This window comes from Dermacentor variabilis, chromosome 4 (assembly GCF_050947875.1).
Source record: "Dermacentor variabilis isolate Ectoservices chromosome 4, ASM5094787v1, whole genome shotgun sequence".
Classification (NCBI taxonomy): Eukaryota; Metazoa; Arthropoda; class Arachnida; order Ixodida; family Ixodidae; genus Dermacentor; species Dermacentor variabilis.
In genome coordinates, this window is record NC_134571.1 from 28,252,197 (window position 1) to 28,268,427 (window position 16,231).

The 16,231-nt window shown below is 45.5% G+C and overlaps 2 protein-coding genes across 6 annotated transcripts in view; one reads left to right on the forward strand and one right to left on the reverse strand.

Annotated features, from left to right (window-relative positions):
- LOC142578839 (uncharacterized) overlaps positions 1-10,776 on the forward strand; it is a 332,468-nt gene extending 321,692 nt beyond the window's left edge. For all 4 annotated transcript variants that reach the window (XM_075688466.1, XM_075688465.1, XM_075688464.1 and 1 more), the window contains one exon: positions 4,450-10,776. In XM_075688466.1, coding sequence (XP_075544581.1) covers positions 4,527-6,578 — 2,052 coding nt within the window. In that variant the 5' untranslated portion in view covers positions 4,450-4,526 and the 3' untranslated portion in view covers positions 6,579-10,776. The remainder of the gene's footprint in view (positions 1-4,449) is intronic.
- Positions 10,777-10,896: 120 nt separating this feature from the next.
- On the reverse strand, positions 10,897-15,596 carry LOC142578841 (MIT domain-containing protein 1-like). Of its 2 annotated transcripts, XM_075688468.1 has the most exons (6): positions 15,426-15,594; positions 15,250-15,351; positions 15,029-15,165; positions 14,855-14,941; positions 13,529-13,641; positions 10,897-11,119 (listed from the first exon to the last, which is right to left on the reverse strand). In XM_075688468.1, the coding sequence occupies exons 1-6, from the start codon at positions 15,568-15,570 to the stop codon at positions 10,963-10,965; spliced, it is 741 nt and encodes a 246-aa protein (XP_075544583.1). In that variant the 5' UTR covers positions 15,571-15,594; the 3' UTR covers positions 10,897-10,962. The 2 variants fall into 2 exon arrangements, with proteins under 2 accessions (XP_075544583.1, XP_075544585.1); XM_075688470.1 differs by lacking the exon at positions 14,855-14,941 and having other exon boundaries at positions 15,426-15,596.
- Between the last annotated feature and the right edge of the window lie 635 nt (positions 15,597-16,231).

Consider the following 16,231-nt stretch of genomic DNA (forward strand, 5'->3'; position numbering starts at 1 on the left):
TGTTGCCCATCCTACAGGCCGCATACTTGCTGGTAAGCTTCCTAGTTCTTTTCCTCCACTGTGAATCAATGTTTTTCCTGTACAGATGCCTGAACACTTTCCCAGCCCATTTACTTTCTTCCATATTCCTCAGCCGTTATTCACACTTAATTTTACTGCGAGCTTCCGTCACTTCAAAACTAGTCCAGCCCATACAGCTTCATTTGTAGTCCAGCTGTAGTCCAGCCCATACAGCACAGCTTCATTTGTAGTCTTCCCGTGAGTGCCCAATGCGAGGCGACCCACTGACCTTTGGTTCCCGTCGAGTCCTGATTGTACCCCTGATTTAAAGCAAACAACCACATTTCCAAAAGTAAGTCCTGGAACCATTACACCTTTCCACATACCTCGGAGGACCTCGTACCTATTGTATCCCCATAACGCTCTGTGCTTCATTATGGCTGCATTTCTCTTCCCCTTTACTGTTATGGTTTGTTCCTGTGTTTCCATATATATATTGCATTCGTTTACCCATATACCAAGGTATTTATATTCTGTTACCTGAGGTATTTCTTGGCCCTGTATCTCCACTGTCTGTTCACTGTTTTCATTGAGTACCATAACACCTGATTTTCTAACACTAAATTTCAAACCTAAATTGTTGCCTTCCTGCCCACAGATATTGGCCAGACGTTGCAAATCACTTTGCTTGTTAGCTAGCAACACAATGTCGTCCGCATAAAATAAACCTGGGAGTTGCTGCTCTACTACTGTACCCGCCTGTTTGTATGAGAGATTAATTAAACCCGATATTACTTCCTTCTAGCGCCCTCTCCATACTCACCATGTACATCATAAACAGCAGCGGGGATAAAGGGCACCCCTGCCTCAGTCCCTTGTTGATATGGACTTTCTCCTCGCTCCTCATCCCTTCTCATTCAACGCAAACGCTATTTTCTAGGTAAAACTCTCTCAAAAGCTGTATAGACAATCGTTACCTAAGCCTTCCCCTTCCCAGAATATCCCACAAAATGTTGCGATCTACGTTGTCGTAGGCTCCTGTAATGTCTAAAAAAGCCACATACAACGGTCTGCTTTGTGTTTTTAAGTAGGAACAAACAAGTTATCATCCAAACGCCTACCTATTCTGAAGCCATTCTAAAGCTCTCTCAAAATGACATTATTCTCTGCCCATGCTTGAAGCTTTAATTTGATTGCCTGCATTGCTAGCCTGTATATTACCGATGTAGTGGCCAACGGTCTATACGAGTGAATTCTGTCCTTCTCCCCCTTACCTAATTCTGTCTTTCTCCCTATACCTGTCGGAAGGCCGGACGGCCTTCCGACAACGCCACGCTAACCTGTAGTAACGCCAGTCGAGGTTCAAGTAACAGGCGTCGCAACAGTGGGTTGAGCTTCTTTTGAAGACAGACCTAAACTGAAGCGCCGAGCAGCCTTAGTTTTGAAGAAAAGCTCAGAAACATCGATGAAAAGAAATGGGCGGCTACAGTGCACAAATAAATCTACCCTAAAAGTGTGGACACGGAATGGAAGAAGAGGTCAAGGAAGTTATTAACTATGTACTGGATTGTTGGAATTCAGTGCAAGTAGACAACCCGGAGTCTTTAAAAAAAATACAGGTGGGAGAAACAGATGCGGTAAATTGGGTGCAAGGGATGGAAACAAAAGGTCTATGCAAATTCACAAGAAACGGCAAGCAAAAGAGTAAAAGAAAACATAATTAAGGGGTAGTAAACAGGGGAGTTCGAGTTGTGGTGGGAAAAAAGCAGGGACGAGATCGAGAGCCGTTACAGGCATAAGTAACTAACTATACAATGTATGTAGAGATAGAGGTTTTAATGAAGAGAGGGATCGGCAAAATGCTTGAGTGAAATATGCGAAGCTTGACTAGTTCAAACGGGCTAAGTGACCGTATTTGTCGCCACCCCGTTCCAAAGGCGATGCCAATAGAAATCATCATCAACATCAGAGTGAACGAAAGAAGATTGTGAATAACACATTGATATCATATACCCAAAAGTTTATGTCGGAATGAAATTTCACTGTCTCAGCGGCAGGACGTATAGGTTCTGGCTGCTCTCCGCTTTTGCTATTGTCCTCATTCCTCTCTTGTAAAAGCATGTTGTAGTCCCAGGTGCAAAGCCTACAGGCATCGTCAAAGTGACATTAAAATTAAAAGTACCACAAATAGTAATACACACGAAGTGAGAACTAGCTTCACTTGCACTAGTTTCAATGTGATATATATGCTTGAATGTCCTTTCTGTAAAAAACAATATATCGGTGAAGCTGGACAATCAATGAATGTCAAGTTAAACGGACATCGCGCGGACACAGCTAAAGAGCTTCACAAAGCCGTTGCCGAACCAACCAGTTCTTAAATTTGATGAACTTAAACTCTACACCGTATACAGTGAAACTTCCGTTCTGCGCGAAACAGAAAATGGGGGTATAAATAAACGAAGTGCTTCTCAGACATCCACCAAGATAATCGGAGGATGAAAGGGGAGCAAAATTGCAGCTTTAATGGAACGTAGAACATTTTGGGCCTTCAATAAACATTAGCAGGAGCTAGAAAATTGAAAATTTTATAGCTCCAGCCAATGCCAATTCTAACAGCAACGTGGACATCTGGGAATGAACCTTCAAGATTTTCATGAATTATGAGCTTCAGCATGTCTGCCACAGAAAAACATCCTTCATTGCTCGCAAATGAAATAAACTGTTGAAAATAAATTACATTAAATAAAATGAGAAACTGAAAAATAAAATAAAATGAAATAAACTGTCAGAAGGCTGGACGCCTGCGGCCTTCCGACAACGCGACGCTACCTCATTCATAAGTTCAAGACATAGCAACAATAGGCATAAACGGTTCAAAGGGACCTTTATAATCTACTCGCTATGATAAATTTCAAGCTATAGGCAACAGCACTTAGTTGCTTTTCATTGGGTTACTTGGTGTTCTTCCCCTCCTTTCTTTCTTTTATTTATATATTTATTCCATGTTAGTATTTTCTTTTCCCAGGAGCACTATTTCCTGCCGCTTCTTCTTTCACTCTTTCAGACGGTAGCTCACTGACCACCAGCGGAGCAGCACCCCTCCCCTTGTCGTCCAGGCCCCTTCCACGGAAACACACATGGCCGGCTGACACACGGCGCTACCTCACATTCCTCCAGCGATGTTAAATAGCGCACTTTTTTTTTTAATTCTACACCCTCGATCGTTGCCTAGCCCACCGGCCTTACGCCCTCTTCCCTTTAGAAGAACCCTACCTATCTTTATATACTGTGCCAAGAAAAGCATATGTCGCCTTGAAGAAGACAAGTCCACTTGTGGAAACGTTGGCTCCCGCTTTTACCTTGTTCTTGTTTTACTCATCGTCTTGAATTTCTATCTCCCAATGTATCCCCGTGTTTTCCTTATTGTCCTTATAGTTCCTTTGTATCTGCTCTTCACGCACGTTGTTTATAGGTGGACGCGCGACGGTGCAACAAGAGCACAAGTTACAGGGACAAAAGAAATAAGTCAAAAGCCAACGTATATTGCTGCACACGCGGTATCTTCCAAGCGATATTTACTGAACACCATACGCGCAATTTATGTAGAAAATACTTTCCCACAACAGATATTTGCAACGGTGATATTGAAACCAAGAGTAAAGGGGACTCTTGCATCTGCTCGTCAAGCGGGCGTTGCAGTTTGACGCGTGGCGGTATAACAAGCGCAGAGGCATCGCTAATATGCTCTAGCTCACGAACAAGGAAGAAAATTGGGAAGTTCGTCATTCAACCGTTTCTGCGATTTCGCGCGTAGTTTTGCTGTTACTTTCTCCATTACCTTTGTTCTAATATACATCCAACTTGTTTGTATCTGCTCATGCGACAGCGCTTATAGAAGCGTGTGACTCTGTGTGTAATCGTCCACATGTAGCGTCATGGGTGGCTTTGTGACAGCGCTATATATGTGCCCAATGAGTGTTATTTACGTTCATACCAAGAGAATCTCGCGCCGACTATTCCTGGCTGGGATTCAAACTTCTGACTTAGTGTGTCCGAATCACCCGTGCGCCTAGACGTCGACTCAAGGGTCGTGGCGACTCTCTTCGCGTCCAGATCCTGTAGGGCGATTGCCAGAAACACCGGCGGATTTCTGAGCGCCATCACCGCGCTTATGTTCAGCGCATTTAATTTCGCATATAAATGTCGAGTCGGTACTGACTTCGAATTCAAATTTAGATGTTCTCTTTCATGCTGCAGTGCGTACGGTGGCCCGATTTATTTGAACTTCCTTTTCTTTTTTTAATAACACATGTGCGCAGTATTTTTTTTTTCTTTTATATTGCAAGGTGCGCCGCCAATAAGAGATCTCATTGTCGCACAGAGAGTGTTAGAAAAACCGCTGGCTTCGTCATAGGCTAACGCTCCGACACCTTTGTCCTGTCGCAGGTCACCCGAGCGATGCTCGGCGGTTATGACGACGACCGCCGGAGGAGCGGCGGCCCGCTGACCGCCGGCGCGCGTCCATGAAGCGCCGTGCGGCGCACGGCCGCGCCGCGGCCTCTATGCCTTCAGGGTGGCAGCTGCTGTGGCTGGTCGTGGCTCTGTGCCAGCTGCCGCAGCGCACCCAATGCTTCACGTGCAGCGACCGCTGCAAGTGCATCTGGCGCAACGGCAAGACGTACGGCGAGTGTGCTCTCCAGGGGCTCTCCGCGCTCCCCTCGGGCATGGATGAAAGCCTGCAAGTGCTCAACCTGACCCACAACCTGATCCAGGCGCTGCCCAAGCGCGCGTTTTTCTCCGCGGGACTCGTCAACGTCCAGAAGCTATACCTGTCCCGCTGCGAGCTGAGCCACATCGACGACTCGGCGCTATTCAAAGTGACCAACCTCATCGAGCTCGACCTGTCGGACAACAAGCTGACCACCGTGCCGACTGCTGCTCTCAGCAGCACGCGCAACCTGAGGAGCCTCTACATTAACCGCAATCCCATCACAGCTCTTGCGGACATGGCTTTTGCGGAACTGACCGAGCTGGCCCACTTGGAGCTGACCGAGTGCCGTTTGGAGTCCATTGCTGTTCGTGCGTTCGAAGGACTATCCAAGCTAAAGGTGCTGAAGCTGGACCACAACCTCCTCGAAACGCTGCCGGGCAGATCCATGGCGCCGTTCCCGTCTTTACATGAGATCGCCCTAGACGGTAACCAGTGGCGCTGCGACTGCGAGCTCCGGGCGTTCCGCATGTGGCTGGAGAGGAACAACATCTCCCTCTACTCGCCCACGTGCCACAAGCCACTTCGGTTGAGCGGCAGGCCGTGGAAGACCCTGTCGAGCGAGGACATGGCCTGTCCGCCGGCATTCCTCAACACGAGTACGAGCACGATGGACGCGATCGTGGTGCAAGAGAACAACAACGTGACGCTCGAATGCCGCGTGCGCGCTGACCCTGCGGCCCACATCTCCTGGCTGTGGAAGGACAAGCCGCTGACCAACCAGAGCGAGCCGGGCCAGGCGTTCGTTCTCACCCAGGACGCCGGCGACCGCGAGCGTCTCTCCTGGCTCACGCTCAGCTTCGTGCAGGAGCCGTTGGCGGGGCCGTACGCGTGCGCCGCGCAGAACGCAGCCGGCCGCGTAGTGCGAAATTTCACGCTGGCGGTGAACCGACGCCCGACAGAAGTTCGTGCGTCCGCCGGGGGCTCGACGGCCGAGGTGGAGATGACGGAGCAGGCGCGCGAGTCGACCGAGCTGCAGCAGCGCTCGTACACCGAGAACCCCGTGCTGGGCATGGTCATCGGCATTTTGGTCGGCGCCCTCGCCGTGCTACTCGTGTTCGGCCTTACTTTGTGGCTGTGCCGGCGCCGAGGCCGCCGCCGAGGAGCGCCAACGGGCTCGCGCAAGTCCAAACGCACGGAGGCCAACAGCAATCACAAGGCGCTGCACAACGACAAGCAGCAGCAGCAGTCACAGCCGGGGGCTGGCGACGCGGCTGACGTGAAGCTGCTGGTGAACCCGATCCAGAAGCCGCCGCGCCTGCTCATGACCAACAGCTACCAGGGTCTGCCGTCGGAGCTGGAGCCTCTGGACCCGGGCCTCTGCGTCGAGTCTTCCTCGGGCGTCTGGGTAGTCAAAGAGCACGACTACTCGACGGACGAGTCGGTGCTCTCGTCCATTCCTTCTCGCGCGGGCACCATTGACCGTCGCTCACTGGCGCGCAGCCCGATCCCGGTGCCCATGCCCGTCGTGCCGCCGCCCACGGACGACCTGCACGCGCGCCTGCACGGTGAGCTGACGGACACGCTGCGTCGCACCAAGGGCGACCGGAGGCCCCTGGTCGAGCGACCCGATGCCCAGAGTCCGCTCGAGCCGTACGCGGGCCTCGAGACGCTGCGTGTGCGAGACCTGGAGCCCCGCGGGCCCGACCTCATCGACCAGATCGGCGGCGCCGCCCAGCCCCCGCCGTCACCGCGATGGACGCCGTACGAGCACCCGTCGGCATACTACCGCGCCGCGGCTGGCACGCCCCAGAGCTGCTACCCGCCCAGCATACCCGAGGCGCCGGCGGACGGCACCGAGGTCTAGTCAGAGCGCCCCAACGCTTCTCACGGACAGGACGATGCACGCTGAACAAACACTCCGGGGGTCACGGAAAGGCGCGTTGCTGACTCGCGGCTAACACCCTTTCACTATCGTCTCTGCGCTGTTTCTAAACACTGCAGCAAAGATGTTTACTCACATACATTGGTGCACCTTCAAACAATGGTGTGTTAACCAAAGTGGGGAAGTGCATTTGAGCATGACGTGAATAGTTCATAGGACATCCCATGCTTCCGAGATTGAACTACAGCTTAGGTATTTCAACTTCCTTGTCAAAGCAAGTCTTCAGTTCAATGTCCCGCCTCATTGACTGCACTTTCCCAGAGCAAATACACGAAGCCACGATGCTATCTGATTAGATATTACATTGAGAACAATGCAACCAACAACAACAAAAAAGCACAATTAATTTATTGGCTCTTTGGAGGGCTAAAACCATGTTAAATCCAGGAATTTTGTATTCGAAGGGCCTACAGGACTCACAGCAGCAATGGAAAAAAAATGTGGTTGCAACAACGTTATCTTGTCACCTCTCGAAGCGCTGACAACAGGTATTCTTGTCCTGTCATAACTGACGGACAGCACCAGTAGGACTTGCTTTCGATTTATGCAGTCCCTGCAATGGAGCCCCGGGGATTGTTTTTTGTTGAAGGTGTTAGCCACGAGACACTCATGCACCTTTTCACATGTCCAAACTTCTCTGCGTGAACTCATAGAAGGTGATCTGATGCGGCGTTCGACACTTAACTTTTTGTGACCGAGGGCGGGAAATGAAATGTCTCCCTCTACATTTGTTCCTTGATTGTAGTCTGCATTCGTTCGTGCATGTTTCGTTTTGGACGTAACTCCCTAAAGTGAAGCTGTGTCGTTTCTGTTCCCAAAACCACACAACCCGTCACATACCACACATAGTATTGCATTGTGTTTGCACGGAGCTGATGCCGCCACCAAGGATGTGGGTACATCGTCAGTTGCGACCGTCCCTCACACCGCTGTTCTCATTTTACACATATGCTGATCGTGCCATGTGGGGTGGATCACTAGATTAGCCTCATTTACCTTTGCAGTGGTTGACTAGTTGCAGAGTTTAAAAGCGCCGTGGCAGTTCAATCAAGACGAACGGTGACTCGTCTTCATGAGAAGCTGAAGAAGCAGATTTCATTCATTTTTGTACAGCGGCAGGATGTTGCACTCACTTCTCATAGGGTGTGTGTGTTTCACGCCTGCAAGTGAGAAAGATGTTTCGCATCGACATGAGATTTTGGCATGGTTGAACAGTGCTTCACTCGCCTGCTTCACAAGGAAAAATGAACACTTTATCACATGGGACCACACATTTTTACGTCCCCACGTCAGAGTTCTGCTGTTGCTGCACCGCATGATGGGACTTCAGGCTCGATCTAGCCACCTTGGGTACTTTAAAATGCTCCGAAATTTCAGTACACAAGCATTTTGCATTTCTCTCTCATTCAATTATGCTTGCTACTGCAGGGAACCAAGCCCGTAGCCTCATGCTCTACAGCATACTACCATAGCTATTGCGCCAGCGCTGCGGGTAGAATTGCACAGTTTGTGCTATCAAAAAATGCAATGAATTTGGATGGTCAAGCCAGTTGTTTATTTACTTCATTCTGGCTGTAAAACGGTCTTTTAATTTGCTTTTACGTTACATTACATAATACATTACATACACTACAAGCCACAGCTTCTGAATCATAGGGCTAATTAAATTCAAAGCTACAATTTAAAAAATTATGTTAAAAGAAATTCTGGGGTTTTACATGCCAAAATCATGATCTTATATAAATTATAAGTGAAGCCCACTGCAATTGCTGCATGATTAATGAGAACAAGGTTCAGATGCTTCCTTTTTCTAAAGCACTAACTCATTCATGCTTGAAAGGATGCCAAGTCCACAGCGGCCGCATTTCGATGGGGGCAAAATGCGAAAACACCTGTGTACTTAGGTGCACGTTAAAGAACCCTCGGTGTTCGAAATTTTCAGAGTCCTCCACTATGGCATGTCTCATAATCACAAAGTCGTTTTGCCACGTAAAACCCCATAATTTAATTATTTTTTTAGGATGCCAAGTGTAACATCACCATTGTCTGCAAGCGCTTGCTGCAGCAAAAGACAGCAGGTTTGTGAAACCTAGCAGAATCACAACCAAATTTCCAGCAAAGCTGTTTGTTTAGAGCAGTTTCAATAATTAACACGACAGAGAGATGGAAAGATTCTCCCTCACATAAATGCTAGTGTAAATCTTATTCTGCTTTAAGGTTCCACATTTCAGACTAGACGAAGGCTTACCACAGATATCCGTCATTGGGGAAAAAAGGCAGGTACCATCAACGAATGTCATACTTAATGAAGCTCATCATCAGATGTACTTTGTAATATTCAAGCACAGAGTGCCATTAATTTAAACAGTACCATAACGTACTTCTGTTTACCACATAATAGTTGGCACATCTTAACTTGGTTAATGGTGTACCTAGTCAGTTTCGCATTAAGGCAGTATTCCAGCTCATTCTGTGCTTTGCGCTCAACCACGCTTTGTTCAATTATAACTACCTTATCAACCACCTTTACATTTACAAAGCACATGTGGAAGTGAAGCAAAGGCCACATATTATGATAAAAATGCAGCATCTGGACCACTTACCTCTCCAAGCTGTTAAATGCAAAGCTTGATTTAACAGTGCCAAATAAAGCTAGTCGGAGAGAACAGTGTGCACTTGCCTGCCTCACAACAAGATAGAACATATGTCTAGTAGCACAAATCCTATTGCTAATTTTTTCTGAATGTGCTGAACTTAAAATATAGAAAGGGCATTCTTGAAGTAGGGTAATGTGTGCACAAGCCTCAAGTATCATATATCTATTCCAGCAGAAGCAGAATGCCAATGCCTGGAATTTGGTACATTATTTTTAAACATTATGTCGCCATGTTCAAAGCAGCATTTTAATTTTACACCTTTTACTATCGACAGGCACCAGATTTGTAAAAAAAATAAAAAATATATGTACGCAAGAAATAAACTGTGACAGCACCTGTATCTCCCTCCTGAGGCAGTGCAAGGTGCCATACAAGCCAGAGAGTGCTTGGTTTGAGCAAATTAATTCTGGAAAGTTCCTTAAACAGACGGGATCAGCAGCAGCAAGACCACGGAAAATGTTGCTGATCTAACAACATGTTGCTTGTTGATATCTGCTGATGTGTGTTGCTTTGTCTAAAAGTGAACAGTGTAGTCCAGAAAAGGTGTGTGCTCAAGCATAATTTAAGTGCTATTACGTTACTCCCCCATATTGTACTAGAGTTTGCACGATTTTTCACAAATTTTAATACTTCTGGGTTTGGAGCTATGTTACTTGATTCTTCTGCAGAATCATAAATCTGATGTATGTCATCGTTTGTAACTTCAGTAGCACAGACTTCTTGCCGGAAAAGCTTTGTCCATCAAATTGTACCACTGTATCCCCTGGGAAGCACACTCACAACTCCATGCAAGAACACTAATGAGGCAATTATTTGCAGATCCTAGTTTAACATTCTGGGACATTTAATTGAAAAAAGATTCCCACTTCCAAATCATTAGGTATTTTGAAGCACATTGTCCAACCATGTCATGAGCCCATGTGCACAGTGAAATAAGCTGAATTCTGATTGTTACACACTGCTGTTTACTATACCAGTGACACCACCTGTATACTATAGTTCCCTACTCCAAAGGATCTGTGCATCTATACAGCTGACTGCTGCAAACTGGACAGGCCTAGTTACACCTGGGATGACTGACTTGTCTGCATTGGTCATTTCCAAGCATGCAAAGTCTCTCCCCACAAGCAGGAAGCCAGTGCAATGAGGTTTTGCTGTTGTGCAGTGCACAGTGCTCTTTTGTGACCCCACAAGTGAAACAGTTCTCCATTGTTCTTTTCCTGCAAGACAACAAGATGTGCCTTACAAGTGTGAAGTTTTTGCAGGCAGAGATGAGGGACACTTGACACATGGAGTGCTGCTGCTGCCGGACAGTCATATGTGAGGAACCCTTCTGAATAGGCACTGCAAGCTCAACCGATGTGTATAAATATGTGAACCATGTCATTACGTGTGTGCGCATGTGTGTGTAAATAATCTGCATTGAACAGTGGACTGAAATAAAGAAAGGCAGTGTTCCAGGATGGAATGGTATCTTTCCTATGTTTGTCCACCTGAGCCTACTTTTATTACAGGATGTGAAGTGTGCAGCATAACTACCATTGAATGATCTGGTAGTGCAGATGACTAAGGCAAACGAAATCCAATATTGGTAAAAAATCATACATTTATTTATGCATATAGAAAAGATGTTGAAAACAAGTGCACTATTATGATGTATGCACATAGTTTCTGTGAAAAATGTCAATGGTTGTCTCATGACAAGTTCTGAGGTCATGGTCAAAGAACCCAAGACTGAATTTGTTGGCAGTTGGGCGAAAGTAATCCAGGCCTCTTCCTATCTTGATAATCCAGCCAGTATCTAACCTGTTTAAAAACATAACAGTTGCCAAGTTGAAATCACCAGATGGAGTGCCACAACTGTTATCCTGCCTTGAACAGTAAGAATCTGAAGTCACAGGATGGCTTATGGACCACTCTTGCATGCTTTCTAACCCTTCTTAGATACTGTAAGGAAGCTCACATATTGTTTTAGTTATAGCTCAGTATTTATGATCGCGCAAAATTTTTTTCCCCATAAACACAGCATACATATGTACAGACTTCCAATTCTTGTAACAGTGCCAGGCAAACATCGACTGGTCGGCATGTCAGTGCTTATAATTGTGAAGTGCAACGAAATCAGCGAGACTGATTACTTGCACACAAGGTTTACTCCAAGTGTAGCTGCCGTCTGCTAGTTTCTTCCCACAAACAATACAGCCCCTTCCACAGATAACTCAGTGGCCAGGTTCCTCTTGGATTGGGGATAGCATAAACATGTGCAGCTGCATTGTGCATTTTCTCTAAGCACATGTTGCTGCAGGGCATGTAAGTGCACTGAAAAATATTGCATAAAATGCACAAAGTAGCTGTACCATATCTTAAAATATTTTGTTCAGTATTTTCCGTGCATGTGCACTGCAGCAACATACAATACAAAAAAAGAGGGAAGAAAACTAGACCCACATGCACATACTATCTTCATTTCACCAGAAGGCTGAAAACAGAGTTTACCATGGCAAAGACTGCATTGCATTTATTGGAAGAGCCTAGTGGATAACAGTTATACAGAAGGTTAAATTTGTGCACATGAACTTATTCTTGCTCATTTCATCACTCAACGCCATTAAAGAGTGCTGATATGGCAACCAATTGACAGTGTCGCAGTACTGTGGCCTACTGTTAAAGAGAGCACTATAATCCCTGGCTTTTACTTTGCCGGCTCTCTAGCTGGAAGCGCTGGCTGAAGCTATGTCAACGAACAGCGCAGGTATGTATAAAGGTACCAGTGCTACCCACCTCAATTCACCTGCTACAAAACCAGTTGATGGTACATCTGACAGATGGAAAAATTCGCACCTGCTCTGCAGCATGTTCCCTTTAACAATGGACCATACAGCAGCACATCACCACACACAGACAAGCCCCATCCACATCTATTTCTTAGGTGTGAAACTGGCAAAAAGAATTTCTGTGTACTTAAACATAGATTAACAGGAACCTCAGGCAATGTAGCAGTGCTATGCCTTTAGGTTCCAGCCACCAGCTTATCGAATCTTGCACGCTTCTGTGATTTCATATGTCACTTCTTGCCACATCGTTGACGCACGGCTTTAGCTTGGTGCCATCACATGAACATTACCACTACTGTACCAGCCACCTGTCAGCCTTTGCACATGCTAGCTAATTTGCACTACATTTAGCATGCATGAACTGTATAGTGACTGAAGTGCCACCATTAACAGTAAGCAGTCAATTCATGTGAAACTCTCAATAAAATGAATTTAAATAAGAAAAAGGGAGTCACAGGAAGATAGAGCCATTAAATGATGAACATAGCACAAATAAGCCTAGAGCTACAGCTTCAACAAGGAGACTTCTTTTTCATCAGGGGCTTCATGAAAAACAAGTATCCTTGTTGAAACAGCTCTGAGCTAAGGCCTCCCTTATTTGCCCACAGTTAACCAATATATTGAGGTTGCATACATCACTGCCACTTTTACAAAAAGTAGCTCGTAAAAATTTTATTGATCGACTGAAGTGCTGCTCCGACCCCCCCCCCCTCGGTGTGTTTCTAGCTAAGCTCGAAACTTTCTTTTTTTCAGTGACCCCTTCTAGCGTAGCTTAAAAAAGAAAAATGTGAAAAGTCTCATGAGGCTAGGGTCAACAAATATCGGCAGTAGTAGTACCATCTCAGAAATGCATACAGCTGAGTTCAAGTGCTTTAGTGTCATTAGCTGCATTGTATTTTAGACACACCATGACCATATATAGAATGCTAACAGTTTTCTATTTAAATATTGTACACCAGTGTCAGGAAGGTGTTTATGAAGCAGATAACTGGCCAGGAAGACGCTTCTCCAGCTGCATGATAATATAGAGAAAAAAAGAAATTTAAACTGTGTGGCTTCCTAAAAAAATATTGCTTGCCACTGAAGGGTCTCGACAAACTTACAACTGCTGTATATCAGCCACTATAGCTATCGTTAAACGACTATACACATTAAATCAAACAAAGGCTGCTCAGACTCAAAAGTATTAGGTGTTTGATTAAATGTGAGAAGTTTACTATTATAATGCCATTTATGCTACCGTTGTTCAATCTCTTTTCAAATGAATGAATTTCTGGAGCTGGATTCAGTAAAACCTGCGCCAAGCAGCTCAGACCTAAAATTTTGTCAAGTCTAAATCAAACCAGTAACCAGCTGCAATAATATGTCCTGATGACCTTACCTTATTTCTCGATCATGCAGGGTTTCAGAATACTCTATAGCCATGGTGATGCCATTGTCGGCAAGACTAGTCTTGACTTGTGACAACCTGTCAAGCTGAGACTGCTGGTCACGCTGGTGAAACAGAGCACAAAAAGCACAATGACATCAGCCCTTCGACATATACACACTAAAATGTGGCGATGCAAAAGGAATCGATGCAATGTGCAAGCCGCAATTTGTACGGAATGATGCGAAATATTTGTCTGCCTAGCACTGCATCGAACACAAAAGAAAAGCCGGCATGGAACAGACTTGTACATAACAAATTACATTTATTAATTACAAGTAATCAATTACATTCCGGCAATTCTGTAATTAATCAATTACATTAATTACTTGGCAACACTAAATATAATTAAATTGCTTTTTCGCTAACCATCTACACATAACCAGTTACTTTATTGAAAAGATAAGCTGTAACCGGCAACGCAGCTCTGAAGACTTGAATTTGGCATATACAGTAGAACGCCTGCAGCCGCACCTAGTCGCATCATGCAGCAACGTTGCAAATGCGCATGTTCACACAGGCAAACCCTGCGCCCAGTATTTCTTTCCTCATATTAAAGGCATGTATTGTGGTTTGTAATGTCAATATTGCCCTCTGCATCTCGCAATGATTCCACATTTCTTTCTGGCAAGAGTGCCACCATGTAAAAACAGTCATGTTCAGGGAGTTTAGACTTCACTTTTTCTATTGTCAGTGGATAGTTCCCAACCTTTGTTCACTAATTTTCATATCCGGTGTTCATACGTTACACAACGCTTTAACACGGCCCTCCTTTCAGCGAGTACTATGAGTGAGCTTGCAGTGTCACTGTTGATGTTTTCACAAGCAGAGGTAAGATAACTGAGGAAAATTTTGAAAAGCAATTGATAGTAAACAAACAATGCATAAATGGCTGCAGAGGATGCACTGAAAGAACCAGGCCAGCTCATTACTGTATTTACTGTGTTTGCACAATATTTATTTAAAAAATGGGTGGAAAGTAGCGTAAAAGTAATAGATTACTTCCTAGTAACTGCTCAGTCAATTCCGCGGGGTAGTAATTGGTCATTGTAATAAATTACATCTTTGAATGAAGTAACTGTAATTCGCTACTTTAGTAACATGTTCAAGCCTGGCGTGGAATCAGTTCTCCCGTGGCGCCCAGTTAACAAAATACGACCGCAATGCACAACAAATACTTCAAAACGATTTATTTTAAAAACGTATGGTTAAGGCATTCACACAACGAAAAACGCAAGTTATGAGCGCTTTTATGAACACAGAATTACTTCGTCTCACCTGATCAAGTCCCGTCGTCAGCTTTATTAGCTTAAAACATGGGCACTTTTTTTTCAGCAGCTCACAGAGACGTACAAAGTTCTGAACCTACCTGCGACAAGGAAAGGGGTCGCAGATATTTCACACCTTCGAGGCCTTTCAAGCTAGCAAAATGCATACTTAAGGAACACTTGCCTGGTGTACCGACCGAACGTAAGCATCGTCGACCTCCACGGATGTCACCATGTCATCCAGTAAATGTCCGAACGTTTGATCATAACTATGGCCAGCAGAGCCGCTTTCGATATGGATTTGCTCGTGGTATGTTCCAGCTGAAATCAGAAAAATGGTTGTCGGTGCTTTAGAAAGGTACAGTGCGCGCAAGAAGACCGACCCAATTTTAGCGCGCAACTGACCAGCCTTTTCCTTTCGGACCTGTTCTTTAATTTTTTCGGCCCTGTCCATGTATTCCTTCGCCCGATTCCTAAGATGATCTCGCTTGATAGCGTCTGAAGTTTCTGCATTGAAGAGATTTGAAGATTTTACATCAGCTATTTCGCGACAATTAACAAGCCATGACTTTACGACCTACCTTTAAGTGCGTCCATAAGCAGCTGTATTCCCTCCTGGTAGCATACCAGTGCAGATGTGTAACGCGAAGCTTGGTCATGCTCAACAGCTCTTGTCAAAACGCCAACAGCTGCTTTCTCGAGACCACCGTGCTTGGGCGCCGCCATGATGCATTTGGCGACACCGGGAACCTTGCGATAGAAATTGCAAGCTTGCACATGTCATAAAACAATATCAGATAGGGCCTTACAATAATACAAACAATTTTTATTGCTCAAGTTCTGACGGAGTTCTCACAGTCATTACTTAAGCTTAGTATTTTGTCTAATGCATAGAACTTCTGATGAGTTATTCTATTCTTTGTTCACGTTCGTAACCAACGTTCTTTTCGTAACATTCATAGAGTTGTAACATTTCTCCAGTTCAGCTAGAGTGTACTATATAGAGCCACATAGAAAATATATGTAGAGCCATGGAAGAAGGAAAAAGATTTCCGTCCTCTACAAAAACAAGTCCGCAATAATAAGGTTGAGTGGGACAAGCGACTGAGGCGGCGCTTGCTTTGCAGTGAGACGCGGCACGACGAAAAACACTGTGGCGGCGCTGCGATCGAAGTAAATCGGGGCTGCATCAACGTCGCGCCGTTGGAAAGTGGTTGGAAACTGGTGGCGATACAAGTTTGTATAGGTGTTCTGTGGCGATACGGTGTTCTGTGGCGATGCTTCTCGGAAGGGTCATTCGTAGTACTTCGCGCGCTGGTATATGCGTTCAGACCGCTCAAACGCTGTTTATAATTGGATAGGACGTGTATTTATGCCTTAGGAATGG